General features: G+C 41.4%; 1 protein-coding gene across 1 annotated transcript in view; it reads right to left on the minus strand.

Annotated features, from left to right (window-relative positions):
- LOC147747702 (potassium channel subfamily T member 2) overlaps window positions 1-18,838 on the minus strand; it is a 1,549,272-nt gene that overhangs the window by 462,235 nt on the left and 1,068,199 nt on the right. The window contains exon 14 of the mRNA XM_086926024.1: window positions 12,869-12,977. Coding sequence (XP_086782150.1) covers window positions 12,869-12,977 — 109 coding nt within the window. The remainder of the gene's footprint in view (window positions 1-12,868; window positions 12,978-18,838) is intronic.

Here is an 18,838-nt window from a genome sequence, read left to right on the forward strand (position 1 = left end):
AGAGTGGCGGGCCGCGGTGGCTTCTCCCGGCGAAACTGCCATCTCCTCCAGACTCCGGCTGGTTCAGCTAAGAATCCTCCACAGGACATACTTGTCTGGACCCTCGCTGGTCCCTATGGGATACGCCCAAAGTAGCGGTTGTACAAGGCACTACGGGCAGGAGGGCACCTTCATGCATACACTCTGGGAATGCGAGATAATTCAGAAATTCTGGGAGGGGCTGATATCAATGATGGAGGAAGTACTGGGGCAGCAGATAAAATGTAACATCAAACAGACTTTGTTGAATGTATGGGACCCCACTGATCTTATTGATAAGTAGGGGACATGGGTCTTGTTGAGCTTCATGGTGGCCAAGCGGAATGTTGCGTGACTGTGGAGAGCTCCGACCGCACTGAACATTGCGGAGTGGGCCAGAGACATGGACTGGTGTATGGTGACTGAGATACCTATTTATGTGTCCAAGGGATGCCCGAAGAAGTGGACGCAAATCTGGGGGCCCTAGAACCTCTTCTGGGGGGGAGATTTGTGAACCGCCAGGGGGTCGGGGGGACGAGGGGGATGTCGTTGGATAAAGTGATGTTCCTGTAACTGAATATGCTGAATGAGGGTTGGGAAATATTTGCTGTTCTATCTCACTGCGTATCAACGACTATATGCGTTATGCTATGTTTCTTCTGTCTAACATGCCAATTTTCAATAAAACTATATATATATATATATATATATATATATATATATATATATATATATATATATATATATATATATATATTGTGCCCTCTGAGAAGATGCCACCACAGGAGAGTTTGCACCTTTCTTTATTAGGGATGACAATGCTGCGCAATTCACCTCTTTAGTCCGTTCTGCCATACGTGTTTCAGACGTGAGTCCTTGTTCACTGGCTGCAGGTAGGAAACAGCAGCTGTGTAGAACACCTTCAATTATACACAATATCCCGCCCCAGTGGGCGTGTGCTAAACAGCCTTCTGGTACATGTGGTTTCTACCTCAGTGAATGCTGCCGTGTCTTTGCTGCAAAAGTCTTCCCCAAGTGGGAGGATTAAAATAAATAAACTGCTCGCATTGCCGTTCACGTCCCACAACTCCGGCCTCTCTTGTCCTTCTCAGCGTCCTGCATATCAGGGCGCAGTGGGGCCGCTATTTGTTTGCAGCGGGGCGTCCTCGCGACCAGGCAGGCCGCTTAATTTTCATCAAAATTGTGCCCTCTGAGAAGACGCCACCACAGGAGAGTTTGCACCTTTCTTTATTAGGGATGACAATGCTGCGCAATTCACCTCTTTAGTCCATTCTGCCATACGCGTTTCAGACGTGAGTCCTTGTTCACTGGCTGCAGGTAGGAAACAGCAGCTGTGTAGAACACCTTCAATTATACACAATTTCCCGCCCCAGTGGGCGTGTGCTAAACAGCCTTCTGGTACGTGTGGTTTCTACCTCAGTGAATGCTGCCGTGTCTTTGCTGCAAAAGTCTTTTCCAAGTGGGTGGATTAAAATAAATAAACTGCTCGCATTGCCGTTCACGTCCCACAACTCCGGCCTCTCTTGTCCTTCTCAGCGTCCTGCATATCAGGGCGCAGTGGGGCCGCTATTTGTTTGCAGCGGGGCGTCCTCGCGACCAGGCAGGCCGCTTAATTTTCATCAAAATTGTGCCCTCTGAGCCACAATTACTCAAAATCCACTGGAGCACATATCTTGAGACATAGCAAAGGCACATCGGGTTACCAGTCCCTACAATTGGTGGAAATCCATTCAGCCGTTCGGGCTAAAAGTGAGGTTGACCGCCCTATGGAAATTAACATGGGGAAAACACGTTTTGGGACCCCCCTTTATCTCGGCCCCGCTTGACAAATCCCCCCAAAACTTTCAGGGAAGGACCGGAGCACTGCGAGGCAAATTTGAGGAAATTTTCACGCAGATTCCTCAACCGGTGCCAAAGTTATTCACAATAGAATGTTGAGATTTTGATTTGAAAATAATCCTAACTATAACTACCTACTGGCGACTGTAGGAGGTGTGTGCTGTAACCCCCTGTGTGTGGCGTCTTCTTTGGAGGCAACTCTGGTGTGAAAAAATTATGCGGCTGGCCTGGCCGCGAAGAGGCCCCACTGCTTGTCGAGTAGGTTCTGAGTGCTTGACACGAGAGCGCTCCTGGGAACGGTTGGGGCCTGCGCCACAGGGACACTTGGTGAGTTTGCAGTGAAGTCGGGACTATTCACCCAACCGGGTTTGACATTTTTGAATTGAGGCAATGAAATCCACTTGGTTAATGAACTACACAAGCCGGGTGTGGCTAATGAACTACAACAACCAGCATGCCACAGTTGCCGCCCACAGAGGCGGGGCTTGTTATTGAATAAATTTGATGTTCTTACAATTCCGCCTCCTTATTCAAGCCAGCCAGTGATCAAGAGCGTAAGGCTCGAAACGCGTATGGCATTGGGGAACACTGCTTCTTACTGCGAGCTCATCTACCTGTGGAGGTGTGTGCTGTACCCCCCGTGTGCGGCGTCTTCTTTGGAGGCAACTCTGGTGTGAAAAAATTATGCGGCTGGCCTGGCCGCGAAGAGGCCCCACTGCTTGTCGAGCAGGTCCTGAGTGCTTGACACAAGAGCGCTCCTGGGAACGGTGGGGGCCTGCGCCACAGGGACACTTGGTGAGTTTGCAGTGAAGGCGGGACTACTCACCCAACCGGGTTTGACATTTTTGAATTAAGGCGATGGAATCCACTTGGTTAATGAACTACACAAGCCGGGTGTGGCTAATGAACTACAACAACCAGCATGCCACAGTTGCCGCCCACAGAGGCGGGGCTTGTTATTGAATAAATTTGATGTTCTTACAATTCCGCCTCCTTATTCAAGCCAGCCAGTGATCAAGAGCGTAAGGCTCGAAACGCGTATGGCATTGGGCAACACTGCTTCTTACTGCGAGCTCATCTACTTGTGGAGGTGTGTGCTGTAACCCCCCGCGTGTGGCGTCTTTTTTGGAGGCAACTCTGGTGTGAAAAATTATGCGGCTGGCCTGGCCGCGAAGAGGCCCCACTGCTTGTCGAGCAGGTCCTGAGTGCTTGACACGAGAGCGCTCCTGGGAACAGTGGGGGCCTGCGCCACAGGGACACTTGGTGAGTTTGCAGTGAAGGCGGGACTACTCACCCAACCGGGTTGGATATTTTTGAATTGAGGCGATGGAATCCACTTGGTTAATGAACTACACAAGCCGGGTGTGGCTAATGAACTACAACAACCAGCATGCCACAGTTGCCGCCCACAGAGGCGGGGCTTGTTATTGAATAAATTTGATGTTCTTACAATTCCGTCTCCTTATTCAAGCCAGCCAGTGATCAAGAGCGTAAGGCTCGAAACGCACTTCTTACTGCGAGCTCATCTACCTGTGGAGGTGTGTGCTGTAACCCCCCGTGTGTGGCGTCTTCTTTGGAGGCAACTCTGGTGTGAAAAAAAGCTAACAAAATATATATATATATATATATATATATATATATATATATATATATATATATATAATGTATCTAGTGCCAGCTGTGCCCTTAGGTTCCCTGAAGTGATAGTCCATGGTCGATCGGTGTGTAACTATAGACAACTTGTATTGCTCTTGGTTGGTTGTAGTTACACAGTGGTCGATTGTGGATTGTGGATATGCGAAGACCAAGAACAACGTTGGAGCCATGTTAGAAATGCTCACTTTGGCTCACTGAGCCATTAATTCCCCATTGATACTGGATTAAGGCAAAAACATGTATTACCACTTTTGGTATTTTCTATCTTTTAGGCTGAACTCCCTTCTTGAATGATCAAGCTTGTATTTTTTCACCATGGCATATTATTCCCTAAATCAGTGTTTCTTAAACTGAGTGTTGCAACCCACTGGTGGGTTGAAAGCTAGTTTTTAGTGGGTCACAAAAATCAAGTGGGTCACAAAAATCAAGAGCTGAAATAAAGTTGCCTTTTAATTCTGTAGTTACAAAAAAAGTATAATAAATATAATAAAATAACCAATAACATAAAAAGCTCAAACTTTTCAAACATTAAGCTGTATTATAAAAAGAATAGCGCATTTTTTCGTCACTAACAGTACAAATTGGCGTTGAGCCACTTTTCCATTAAATGCTGAGCTTGCTAGCTTTTCATTTTTTTCATCCTTGCATCGGTTGTGGTGTTCAGATATTAATGTGTTCAGCTAAATAATATATTCCATTCATTTTAGAGAAACTGATTCACCACATGTTTAATTTTCATAAATTAATGCATTATGAAATTCCAAATGTGCCCTGTAACTCGACCTATTTTTAATGGTGCAGCTTTGACAAAGGAATCACCTTTGTTCCCTTGTAATTATGGTAATGTATCTTTTCTTTGAAGTTATTAGTTTTCCTACGTAACAGAGATGAATGATTGTTTAATTTGAGTATTATTTTAGGCTGACGTGTTTTCAATAGATCCTCTTCATTAGAATAAGTGATTTGCTGAATTGCAAATTGTTTCCTTTAGGTCTGAGATTATATTACAAGATGTAAGTTAGAGAATTAGTTATAGAGACATGTATAAATACATTTTAGATAGTAGGGCTGAAAAAATGTAGTTCGATAGACAGGTTCACTGATATTATGCATTAATTACGCGTTAATGGATGAGAGGTAAACTGCAAAATTTACTCATTGATGATTTTTTTAATGAAGGCATTTAAAACATTAGGCTGGAATTCTAGATATATGATTGCCTATTATGTTTCCATTGTGATATTCTAGTGCAGTGGATTAACACAACTGCAAACAATGTGCGTTGTGCTATAAACTTGAGGACCAGGAAAAAATCACTTTATATTTGTGGATAATGCAATTGATTAATTCCCACATTTACAGATCAGCTAAAATTAAAATGTTGCTGAGACGTAGTAATAAAAGATATATTGCTGCACAGTACTAAAGTTGTGGCTCTCCCCCCCTGACAAAATGCAAAACATCCGGACCAATTTCTCCACCTGCATGACTGAAGTCGCCAAATGGATGAAAACCTAACATCTCATGCTCAAAAGAGACAAGACGGAAGTTGCAATCTTCAGCAAAGGCACCTTGCTCTGAGACTCCACTTGGTGGCAGACCAAACTCAGATTCACAACCCTCCCGGCAAACCACCCAAAGAACTTTTGAATAGTAATCGACAACCACCTCACCATGATCGGCCAAGGGAATGCTGTCTTCGATCATCAAATGCTCCCCACTAACACTCAGAGAACATTCATCCTAGACCTCAATACCAGCAAGCTAGATTAAAGCAACACGCTATGCAGGAATTAGCAGTCAAATGACCACAAGACTCCAGACCCTGCAAAACTCTTCAGCCAAGCTCACACTCACTTCACCCCACAACTCAAATAGCTCCACTGACTCCCAATCCACAAACTAGCACTCTTTAATCCCCTCACACACATGTACAAAGCCTTACAGAGCACTGGCCCCACATTCATCAACCCCCTCTCAGTTCTTGAATTCTGCAAGAAAATGAAGACCTGAGCTCTTCACCTTGCGACTAGCCATAACCCTGGCTCAGCTAGGAAGATCCTGCTTCAGTGTCAGGATATCTTCCTGGGTGAGCTGTGCTCTATACAAATACATATAGCACATTGTTGATTTTGGGTGCCATTATGAACGCAGACTGTTAAGCTTGGTTTGGGATCTGTGACACACCTTAATAAATTGTGAGTTTGGAGCAAAGTGCGCATGATCCTTGGTAGAACTTTTTTTTATTATTCAAAATACACCCCACACCCCACATTCCACCTCCTTATCTTTCCCTTTCTGTTTCTATGCCATTTCCTTTCTAGAGTGCAGTTCTCCATGTCCATTTCTTTCTTTTTGTGTCTGTCACTCTACGTTTTAGAAATCTGTGCTATGCACTCCCATTGATGTGACTTTGAATTGGTACTTGTTGCCCAGCAAGTGAGATAGCTCCATAGTTTAATGTTTTAACCAACTTAACAAGTCCCTGCACACACACTGCAAACCACATTTTTGAAGACTCATGGGCAAAGTCAATGATCTACATTTCCATGTTAGCAAGAATGAAAACTTTTGAGTAGTTGAGTAGTAGTAGTACCAATTAGCTGATGCAATAGGCAAATGAGATTATTGCCTGTCAAATCAACTGCAGACGCATGATTAAGCCTTCCATCCTTCCATCCTTTTGAGGGAGACAAGTACCTACCAATGTATTGCGTTGTAGTAACACCTGTTGTACAAATTGTTGTGAGGTGTGCTGTATATAAAATCTCATTATTATTACGTTTTATTATATACAATGATAGAGCATTTGAAGCCCCCAAAAACATTGGGTCACCTATTCCCTTCTAATTGTCTGTGTTTCATTGCTTTGTAAATTCTGTCTCTTTTTGTCTTAATGTCTTTGACCCTTTTTGTCTTCCTCTGTTACACCTCCTCTCTTCTTTTTCTCTCTTTTCCTCTCTTCTGGTTGATTCCCTTTCGTTATTTCCTTACACCCCCAGAAACATTTCTATAGTTCAACTTTTTTTAACGTTCTTCTTCACTTGTATCTTTTCATATTTTCATATGAGCGCCTTTCAGTGAGCACCCTCATGGAGATGCAGACCAAAGAACTGAGTGGAAAGACTACTAAAAATGTACATGAATCTCGTGGTAGGAGTCCACCCAAAAGTATTATTTAACCAAACAAATTCATTCTGATGATTAGTTCAATATGTCAATGAAATGAAACTTTTGAGAGGGTAACATGTTTATGTACTGTTTCTAACGCCACACTTACAACAACATGTACATTTGGTTATTGTTTCTACATGGTGGCATCATCTACAAGTGATGATGAACATCTGCAGGTTCAAGAGTCATAAGAAAAGAAGTATCCACACCCAGGTAAAGACCCACTAGTCGAACCAGATGCAGTGGAGACAAAATCCCACTTTATACAGAATTACATAGTTCTTTGGTTAGCCGATGTTGTTTGCTAATTTGAAGAACATCGAGCTCAGCAAGGAACTTATGAAGATGTTATATGACCCCAAAAGAATAAAATTATTAACAAGTAAGTGTGCCATTTCGATCATAGTCAGCCATTTTCCATTCCTCAGAAAATCTGAGACCTTACACAATCCTACCGGCGCCCATTTTAAAGTGAGTTATAAGGATTGTGTGATCCTGCTAGGGGTGACATATCAGCTAGAAAAGTGGTTGAGTTAATTAACGGAATGGAATATCTTTTATAAAGCACTTGTCGTTTTTAAAAAAACAAGTGAAGGCACTTATAACAAACCCGCTTAGGGGATCTAAAATAGACAATGGGGAATGGATTTGACTTTCCTTATACATTAGTTCCATAAAGCGATTATTAAAGAGATTTGACTGTGGTTGAGATTTAAATCTAGATAAATACTGTTCAAAATAGGCATACTAATAATCCCTGAGATTCGGGAGGACTAGACCTCCTTGATCCCGTTCTTCAAATAAAGTACTAAGTGCAATGCGTGATTATTTTTTTGCCCAAAGAAAAGCTGTAAACATAGATTCTACTTGGGTGAAAAAGGAACCTGATAAAAAACAAGGAATGGTTGAAAACAAAAAATTAAACAACGGAAGAACAGACATTTTAATCAAGGTTACCCGGCCTAAAATGGATAGCGGGAGAGAGTTCCAGCATGAAACCAAAGCCTGCATTTTTCGAAGGAGCAGTAGAAAATTCAGATAATATAAATCAGACACTCTTTCAGAGAAATATACCCCAAGATATCTTTTAGGATGGGTGTTGGCGCAAGCAAGGATATCGGGGTGCAGATCCAAACTAGCTAACTTTTAGAAGAGGCATCTGGCAGGAAATCAGGGGCATGGAAAAAGCTCTTAGCCTCAGTTAGGGACCTGGATCTTGGGCAGAAGGCTATCAAAAAATGGTTTGATTGTGAAGACCTAGAAATCTCTGCCAACTTGTGGTCAACTATCAATAATCTTAACTTCAGCACGCTTAGAGGTGCGACTTGGAATAGAATGCTTTTCTTTAGCAAATGGCAACTTTTCCGAACCCCTCTCTCTCTTCCGAAAATGTATGCCAATCATTCACCACACTGCTTTTTTTGCATCAATGATCCTTTAGCTAATTGGTCGCATATAATGACACAATGCCCCATGATTCAGAAGTTCTGGAAGGACATTTGGAAATTGAATGTGGTATTCAATTACCATAGAGTGATTTGTTCATTGTTTTTGGTTTTGATCCTGACCTTTCCTTCTCTGACCATTTGGTTAAATATTTATTTATTGCTATGGCAGTAGCTAGATCACTTTTATTACAAAAGTGGCGCACCAATGCGATCCCTTCTGTCTGGGAATGGGCCCATCAAATTAAAACAGTTAGAAAAAGTGAACGCACTTATGCACTACGTGTGGGGGGGTCTTAGGAAGTTTGGAAAAATATGGGCTACGTATTTTGACTGAGACTGGGTGGGGTTATTACCTCATATATGTGGTTAAAAAACTACTTATTGCTTGTTTTGTGTGTATTTGTCCCTGACCTCTTAGTGCTTTCTGTATTATAGAGGAAGTTGTGGACATTTTATGTTTACCTAAAGGTAATTTCTTTTTATGGATAAATTGGTTTTAATGGATTTAAAATGTTTTGTAATTTTTAAACTTCAATAAAAAAAATGTAAAAAAAAAAATACATAGTTCTGCTCTCTCATAGTTACCCGTGGAATCTTTATTTGTGGCTTAATAAGAACCCCTGGTTAAACTGCAGGGCAGAGATCTGCCAGCTTCGTCACTTTTATCTATTTGATCTAAAATATAGGCGTATTCTGAGTCCAGCATAGAATGTAAAATTGGGTGAAAATTATATTGCTCCCCAATCTGCCATTATCAGTTAAGCGAAAGTTCTTGGATCTTTACCTTCAAAAATCCCATCAGATTTTACTGGAGGGATTTGTGTAGGAGAAATTGGGGGCAAAATGTTTTTCCCAACTGGTAAAACCAAAATACAGGTTATCATCCTTCCTCATTCACAACTGCCTGGTAAAACTGCTCAGTGTAATATGTTAATAGAATTCCAGGTGGCCTTTTTTGGGACAGTTTTACCACCCACCGTTAAATTGCAGGCACCGTCTCAGGAATTCACTCGACTTACTCTTTTAAAATCCCTTCTTTTAATTTCTGGCAATCTTCAGGGAAGAGTAGTTTAAGGGAAAAATGAAGCTCAGTATTCCTGCTTTTTATCTTCCCACATTTCAATATCTCTTCTAGATATTATTTATTTATTCTACTTAACTAGGTCTTCCTGCTCATTTCGAGCAAAGGTTCTCGTTCTGTGCTCAAGGCCAAACTGCTTAACACCGCACACGGCTGGGAGCGATACACTGTGCTCTGCAGAACTGCTCATCAAAGCCTAGGCTGCTGCCGTTGCCTAGCAACTATCTCAAGGAAACTTTCAGTACACATGGTACATGAAAATTGTTTACTGCGTTTACTAACATAAAAACTTTATTTGAGAGATTTTAAATTGCATTGTCTTTGTGCTTGGGAATGATGTTCATTAAGACTTTTGACACATTGGACAGATTAAAATTTGCATTTGAGACTTTAGCAAGAAAACAAATTAAAAAATAGTTACTTGGAATCAGAAGAGATGTACTTTCTCTCCACTTTCCCTGTTCACGATCCACAGTACATTTTAAAAAAATGCCTGCTTTTCTTATGGTTGGGGCAAAATATTAGGACTTTCGATTTCCTAATTTCCAGTGCAGATAATTTATCAAAAAGCTCGTTTTTGAGATTGTGAACCCTAGAAAATTCAGACCCTGCCAGCACAGCCCAAGACATGCTTTTTCATTCTCTCAGATAACCAGATTGCTTATCTTATTTTTGGACCTGTGTCCTGATCTGTACGTGGAAAAAAAGTGTATGTGGGTTATACTATGTTTCCTGATAAAAAGAGAATTTTTGCATAAACGTCTTAGAACAATTAAAAATGTTGCCCCCAAAACGGTAACATCCTGTCAATAAACTGAGCTTAACACAGAGAAGTTAGGAAGTAAACATTCAGAATATCTCAAAAGACAGCAAGGAAGTTCAAGACACAATGTACAAATCCTGGGAAAAGATTACAGCACAATGCATCACTAGCCCATCAACCTCTTTTTGATTCTAACACCCCGTCTAACAATAGCACAACTTCCTTACTGGATCTTCCATCCCTGCCTTCTATCGAGGTGCTTAAGATCAACTTCCCAGAATATACTGGTCACCTGCATGCCTACACTCTTTGTGGCATCAGACCATTCGACGGACAATGATCTAACTCCCAGAATGCCCTTGTGGTCTTTATCTGATAGTAATACCTCCTAAAAGTCTGTACAGGGAAAAAATGCAAATTTTCTACTAGTTAATAGCTTGACCATGGTATGAATTTGTAATTGTTTTACCCATCACTGAATGGATATACTGAAAGCCCTTTCCCCTTTGCCCACCAAACCTTCAATACCGGCCTTTGATTTTTCGGAATTCCGAATGTAATTTTCTTAAATCTCAACTTGTAACACCCTGCAGATTCATTGAGTCTATCTTCGCAATCTAATACTAAAAGTGGAGCAGCACAACTGGCTACATGGCTAGACTGTGTATTGCTTCCAGTCATCTACCTTGTATCCCTTTTCTTGAAAGCACTTTGAGGGTGTAGAAGTGTAACATTCAATATTTCTTGAATCCCAAGCAAAAACAATTACATTCTGTAATATAAAACTGTGGTCCATAGCAGTGGCGGCTCCTTTGCTAAGGTGGAGAAGCGTCGCTCTATTGCTTTTAAGCAGTGTAACTAAAGGAAATTAAAGTGATCATAACTCAATGTTATTATCAATACACTTGTTCCTGATGCCTTGCGGCTGGGGCAGGGGGGCTACTCTGCTCTCAGAGCAGGAGAGGGGAGTAGTGGTTTGCCCACTCCAAATGTGCATGACACTTTGCCTACAGCCTGGGTGGAGAACATGCCCAGAACCCCAATACCCGTCTGAGCACTGGACCACGGTGCTCACAGACCAAACACAATGCTACATTGCTTCCTGTTCCGGCCAGAGTCTGACTCAGAGGAGAGACAGAGAGATGCAGCGATAAGGTACATTTTTATTTTTTTACATTCCCTCCTCGCATAGCACCCCACCGCCCCTGATCTGCCACTGGTCCATAGTCTGTACTGGTAAAGCTGATACCCGTGTATGGACATGGACTGGTTTCAAGTGCACTATAAGTGTATTTGTCATTCATCAGAGCCAATAAAATCTAACACTGTGGAGTGGGAGGTGGTATTTGTCATATGCAATAATTAGCAATAATTAAAAGTTTTGGATTAAAAAATTAACATAACATGCAGATTGTGGCACAAAGTGTATTTAAATGTGCTTGCCCATGTAATTACCATATGCTTTCACTTGTTAAATTCTGGCTGGGGTGACCTGACGAAATATATTCAGGGGAATTTAGACTTTCTGACACCCAGTAATTATAAACAGAGGTTTTTGCAGAGATCATACCTTTCTGTCCCACTCTAGGTGATAGCTGAATATTGGAATCGGTAGGTCGAGGCAGTCCATATATACCTCAAACATGATCCTTGCTAGTGCAGGTGAACACAGCTTCATATAGCAATGATCACTATATCAGATTTAGAGTCGACTAACGGGCATTAGGGCAATCAAAGTTCTAAACAACAACCCATTATAATTGTGTGCCTCCTTTTAAAGCTGAAAACATCCATTGGTATATTGAATGTTTTTTGTGGATGGAGCACTGCAGATATGCAATTGTTCTTTTTCATCTTGGCAAAAATGCCAATTAGCCCACGTCAATTATGTGCAAACTAACTTTTATTTATTTATTTGAAAGTTTTATAGAGTGCGAACAAGACCCTTGCAGGTATCAGAGCGCTTTACAGTAAGCGTGTATAGGCAAGACAAAAATAAAATATGCAGGGCCGTTAGAATAACATCGAAAAGCTTAATAAAAGGGCAAAAGGACAGATAAACGTGCAAGAGGTAAAACAAGACCACAGAGCATGGTAGCAGAGAAAAAAAATCCCAGAAAAAAAGACACATCAGATAGGGTGCAAAACTGGCTCGGTTTTGAAGGATGATGGAAATACATTGAACATGAGAGCATCATGATAAATGGAACAAAACTTTACATATACAAGCCAAGCATTAGATTGGTTGGTAAAAAAGAGTGGAATAAGGGTTCTTCACATTCATGTGAGGCTATGTTTACGTAAATTTGGCCATAAGGATGCCTTTTACTTCCAGTTTGAAGGAGGAGGTGGAGGGGTTCAGACTTATTTGTGGTGGTAGGGCATTCCAAATCCTGGGTGCCATTCCTGAGAAGGAACGATTATAGATCTTTTTCTTATTGAATTTTTGTGGTTTCAGAAGGAGGTTTTCCGAACTTCTTGTTGATCTTGATCCTCCCGATATTGTGAGTTTTTGTGTGAGATAGCTGGCTGCAGTATGATGTAGGGCCTTGTGCGTCATGCAAGCTATTTTTAGATGGTTTCTGGCTTCAAATGGCAGCCAGTTTAAAGATTTTAGGTCAGGGGAAATGTGGGCCAGTGATGAGTCTCGCTGCTGCGTTGGTGGAGGCTCTTAGAGGAGCTATGGTGGCTTTGAGGAGACCGCATACCGCAACACTTCCATAGTCCAGCCGCGGTAGAACTAGAGCCTGAACCGCTTAACTGCAATGGGATGCGAAGCCATATTTCAAATATTTTAGATACAATTAATACACAACATATAACTGAAAAACTTTTGCTTCTCATTGAAAGCTAGAGGACAATGCTTACCTGCAAACTTGACATGAAATTTGTTCTCAGGCTTTAAGATCTGTACATAAAGTGGGCAGTTTGGGGCAAAGTCTTTTACAGCCCATGCTCGTAAAATTGTTTGATGATCCTGGAAAACAAATGAAAATTAGGGATGAAAGTAAGCAAGCATTAGATTTTTTTCTGTGGTCCCAAAAGAAGGGGAGTAAAGTGAAGAAACAAATTACAAATTTCATATGCCAGGTCATTTGTTGGGTAGAAGATTTTGTATATTTTCATTATACAGTGCTAATATCTATTCGCCAAATTCGGTGTTTAAGCATAAATCATCAGGGAGATCGTCAGAGCTGCGAAAAAGATGTAGGGGCATATTTATCAACACTTGCACCAGTGCAAAGTGGCAAAAACTGATGAAACCAGCACAAACAGTTGATTAACCATTTAATCTTTAGAACAAAACCATATTTGCACGGTAAGGTAGTCAGTAAAGTAATGCAAACTGTCCTTTGAGCTACTTTGCACTATTTTGCATGATGGGATTTCCTACAGGTAGTATATAGGCATTCCTACTCTACCACCCATGGTTTTTGACACAAAGTTATTTCTAATAAGAATGTTAGACAGGGCTTTGTGTCAAAAGACAGGTTTTCAGTTGTAGAAATGTTTTCATTTCTCCTAACTTTTCAAACATTGCATCTGTGCTGCACTGTTAGAGCACATTCTATGTGTGAAAAGTTTTAAACTTTATCTAAACAGTATTTTGTACTGGATGTTTACCCTTCCAGTACAAAACTTATGATAGGCTTGAATCACATAACTTTACACTAAAGTGCCAAGGTGTGTGCATGGCTCTAAGCAACCTAAGTGTGCACCTACCTGTGGAAGAGAACAGCTCTTCCATATCTTAGTAGATATGGCTCTGAGATGCTCTTTTGCCCTAGCACAATGCAGCACAGCAACTTTGGTTACTGCTGTAGAAATTAGGAAATGTACAGAAAATCTTTTGCATTTTCCCACGTGTATTTCTTTAAATTACAGACAGCTGGGTCATGCTCTTTAGGAGCAGCCAATCTCGGTTTTGTGTGATTTTTGAATTACATGGTGAATGTCTTTTTGAGGTTTGAAACTATTGCGGCAGTATATTTTGTCCCTTCTTATGGTTCAGCTCTACCATTGCTCAAAGAAAAGAGAGGATGTTCCCTAGCATAGTGTACCCTTCTTCAAAACATAGACAGATATTCAAGAAACACCACTTAGTAGCTATGTCTGCAAACATTTCACAGAGGGATCTACATGGCCCATTCACTGGTATGCTGATTCAATGATGTACTGCTGCATCCCGGACATCTGGTAGCCAGGTCTGAAGAAGTTTCCAATATCTACAATTCACAGGAGGAAAGACTACAGAGTCTAGGAAATCCTAACATAATGATGTTGTCATTCTTCAAACTGCATCTGATGTACTGAGGTAAATTTGCTCTAATATTCTTGGTAATGGGCTACTTACTTGGCCATTCCAACACCTTAGTCCAACTATGAGATTCTGGAGTATGAGCCTGCTCAGTTTCACCTCGAGTATGACTCTGTTAGACCGTTTTCAACTCTCCTTTGAAACAAACAAAGAGTCAGACATTGAAAGCTACTGCAGCAATCCATCACTGGCTCCTGAGTAGTACATTTCTCCTCCAGCACAGGCTGCCTTTCCCCACGAGAGAAATGTTTGCTGCACACTTGAGACCATGTCTGAATAAAATATTCATGCTCTGACAAGACAAGAGAGCATCTATTAGATACAATTACACAACTGAAAGTATAATGATGCTCTGGAAAAGCAGAATGGGCAGAACAAAAACATACATTTACAGCCTTAATTCAGATTTTGAGTTGTTTCGCTAGTATGATGAGCAAAATCCCAAATGATGCTTTTAAGTTTCTCAGAACCTATCTGGTCTGTTGCCAAATTGTGCCATTAAAATGTGCTAATTGTCACTGCAATAGCTCTGGAATATGGCCAACTTCTTTTTGGGGAACTCGGTTGCTAAATGTATGGGGTATTACAATTCCTAGAAGGAAAAATTGTCAGTCTTGACTATACCACAATCTAAAACTTCATAAACCTAAATGCACCTGTTAGACCTGGCATGCTTGGCAGGGTTTCCCATTAATTATTTGTGTTTTGACCTCCTGTTTTGATTACTTCATCTTTTGCTGGCTTTAGGACTCTAGGCACTTTACCACTGCAATCTATACTAGGCACATGTGCTCGATCCCTAAAATAAGGTAACAATAGCTTCACCACAATTGGCATATTTAATTTACTTATAACTCCCTAGTAAAGTGCACTGCCTGTGCCCAGGGCCTGTAAATTAAATGCTACTAGTGGGCACATTTGAAAGAAATTCTCCCCGGCATAAACTACGAAGCGCACTGCAGTAATTTCTGTTGAGAGATTCTGGTTACCACGCAAATATGAGTCAAAGCAGAAGCTCTATCCTTTAATCAGAAATCGCTGATCATTAACATGAAGCCCTGATGAGAAACTCAGTACCAGAGGACTCGGTCTTGAAACATGTCAGCACTTTTTTCAACACGGAGGAATTTGAATAAACCTAACAAGTGAGGGATTTGCATCGAATCATATGCCCCACGCAAACACTCTAAACATTTTCTCGTGTTTGGCACATGTTTGGCCCCAAAAAAACAAGATAGCGATAAGAGTATTCTAGTTTCTGATGTTATGATGCAAAATTCAAATGTTGTTGTATATAAATGTGTTTGTATATAAGTATTTTATGCACTGTCTATTGTGAATCGTCATAAGTATTTTTCAAGTTTTGTATGTTAATTTGAAAAATGTGTGTCTCTTTACTTCTCATGCAAATAAAATCTTTTTGGTAAAATACAAACAATTGCAAAGAGAGGAATGGATAATTAAAATTTCCATTCGAACAGAAAAGATAGTGGTCTGTTTGTTGCTCAATAACGTCAAACAGAGCCAGGTTCCTATTTTTGCATTCAACTAGTGGGCCTGCAGCACTGATCATGTCACCCACTGCAGAAGCCCTTTAAATAAGTCACCAGACTGCTATTGCAGAGCCTGTTTATGCAGTTTTAAACTACTATGTTAGCCTGGTAATTTAATCCTCTTGCCAGGCCCAAACCTTTCTTTATATTACATATAAGCCACCCCTAAGGTAGGCCCTGGACAGCCTGAGGAAAGGGTGCAGTGCATTAAAAAAGGTGCACATGTACATTAAGCTTCACATGTTCACATAGTGAAAAACTCAAATTCGTTTTACACTGCTGCAAGGCCTATTTCTCCCATAGGTTAACATTGGGGTTACCTTATGATACTTTAAAAGTGTAACATCCCATTGGGAAAATATACATTCTTCATGTATAGTGTCTCTGGACTCACAATTTAAAATCACAACGTATGTCACTTTTAGAAAATTCAGGACACTGGCTTGCCACACATGTCTGTGGCGGCCCGCTCTGATCCTGACCTCCTCGTTGCTATCGAATTGACTCCAGGCCCCCAGCCTCCATTGACACAGACGTAACTATTGGATGGCCCTACCCATACTCTGACAGCGGATCGGAGCTCTGACCCTCTCCACAGCTTCCTCACAAGCTGTGTGGCACCCCGGCCTTGCCACATTGGCAGGCACTTTCAACACGGCAACCCAGTCCTGAAGATGATCCTAAATGATGATCGAAATGCCGTTGACATCTCAGCGCAATTTATGGTGTTTTTTCAACTATAGTTAATTAAAAAATGTCTTTAATAACATGACCAATCATTGTAAATAATATATATGAACCATATATTCCTGTACATATCAGTCACCTTTTCATGTTACGCCTTCCACAGTTACTTTCACTTGTCACCTGCGGCCTTCACATTCAAGTATCACAAGCACATAGTTTCCAAAGTCTTTGTGTTGCCTTTGCAAATTTTGCCTACACTGCTGATACAACTGTTTCTTCTTATGCAAAATATATGATGCCTTGAGCACATTTTACAACGAACTATGAGTCTCCCTAATTTCTTCTCCGAGTAATGTCTTGTGCATACTGATTACATTATTTTCCTCAATAATACCGGTGGAGATATTGTTGTCAGGTTAAACTTCCCTACCCGGATCTCAGTCCGGTCTATGCGTTTTATTCATGTCGCTCTTTAATACTTTTAGAAAATTGGCATTTTCTTACTTTAACCTTTCAGTGCCTTCTGTGGGTCTCTAAATACACATCTGGGGTGAGTGGCAGTTGGGCTTTATGCATTCCCTCCAGGCAGCTGCACACAAAGGGAGATTAGGTGTGACCAATGGTCCATCAACATCCTGATCGGCAATCCTGGGCAGGGTGGGAGTCAGCAGCTGAATAGGCCATGCCTTTCCCCACACAAAGGGCTGCATACCGCCTGTAGGGAGTCTGAAGCCAGGGCAGGAAAGTCAGAGACTCTGTGCACTTCAAAGGCCTCACTTTGACGTATCCCCTACCTCAAAGGCACAACTGAGTATAAGTACTGGTTCTCTGACACCACCAACTCAGTGCACTTCTGGGCCAGTGAATACTCTGCCAGGAAGAAGGACTGCTGTGATGCTGAAAGGACTGTCTGCTAGCGTCTACTGGGATTTGCTGGACTCCTGCTTTTACTGTGCCTGCCCTGCTGACTGCTGCCCTCCTTGAATGGACTGGACCTACATGTCTACACCCCAGAACCAACTTGACTACAAGGGCTTTCTGGCTTGCCTCCTGCTCTAAAGTCTCAGTCTGCCAACAACCGTATTACAAAAACTGTGGGTCTTGCCCTGCCAAATCATGCCGGTCCAATCCTAGGCCCTTGGAAGTGAATTGTTTGTGCTGTCTCCATCAAATTTCACGCATTGCCCCTGTTGAGCGGTCAGAACCAACACATCTCCCCTCGACGAAAATGCATCCTGCTGCCGCAGGGGACTAAAGGCAGCCCAACACGGGCTGCGCGGCTCGACAATGATGCATTACCTTCATGTCAAGAAGCCAACAGCGACACATCTCGAATTGTGTGGCTCAGAACTGATGACCGCCTACATTAAAAGGGGTCAACGATGATGCATCGCCTCCTATGCCCCACACATTGGGTCCTGTAAATGGCGCAGCAAAATACTTTTTTAAGCGGGACAAGGTTGGTGCCTGTACCGGACCCACACTCCATCTCAGCCAGCCTGAACTTTTGGATTTTACCTGGTTAAGTTCGACCAGATAGCCCCGGTTGGTGCTTTATGCTTTATAGTGCTTTTAAGCACTATATTTACAGATATTCTTTAAAAATGCATAACTCAGGTTTTACCTATTGGATTTTTGTTGTTTCAGTCTTGTTTTATTCAATAAATTGAGCTCTCCTTTGCAAACCAGGTGTAGTTTATTTTTGTGTGGTATTTTTCACAGTTTTACTGTATTAAGTGTTGCACAATACTATACACATTGTCTCTTAAATTAAGCCTGACTGCTCTGCGCCAAGCTACCAGAGGCTGAGTACAGATTAATTACGAGTTAACTTACCCTGACTAGGATTGTTTTTCCTGCTTGGAGAGGGAACATACCTCTACCAATCAATTTCTACCAGCACCACAATAGACCTTTATATTATTAATAGCTCCATTTCACACACAATATTAATAATATTTTGTTATTGATTGTATTTCTTGTTCAAATATTATAACGGCTTTTAGGTAAGCCATAGGCACCTTTAATGATTCACATTGAGTTTTACACACATTCCATCACCACTGGTGTACATACACCTTTTAGCTCAGCCTTTGGGTCTATTAGCAAACCTAATTTCATTTCATGGAGGACATCTGACATCCTATAAAAGGGGAAGCACGTGTGTTAAATCAAAGTAAAACATGGCAAGTGAAGGTTGCAGGTATCATATTCCGCTCTAAAGCACTTAGGGCCAGATGTATTAATAAACATTTTTGTGATTCCCTAATTGCGAATCTT

This window comes from Lissotriton vulgaris, chromosome 1_1, assembly GCF_964263255.1.
Source record: "Lissotriton vulgaris chromosome 1_1, aLisVul1.2, whole genome shotgun sequence".
Classification (NCBI taxonomy): Eukaryota; Metazoa; Chordata; class Amphibia; order Caudata; family Salamandridae; genus Lissotriton; species Lissotriton vulgaris.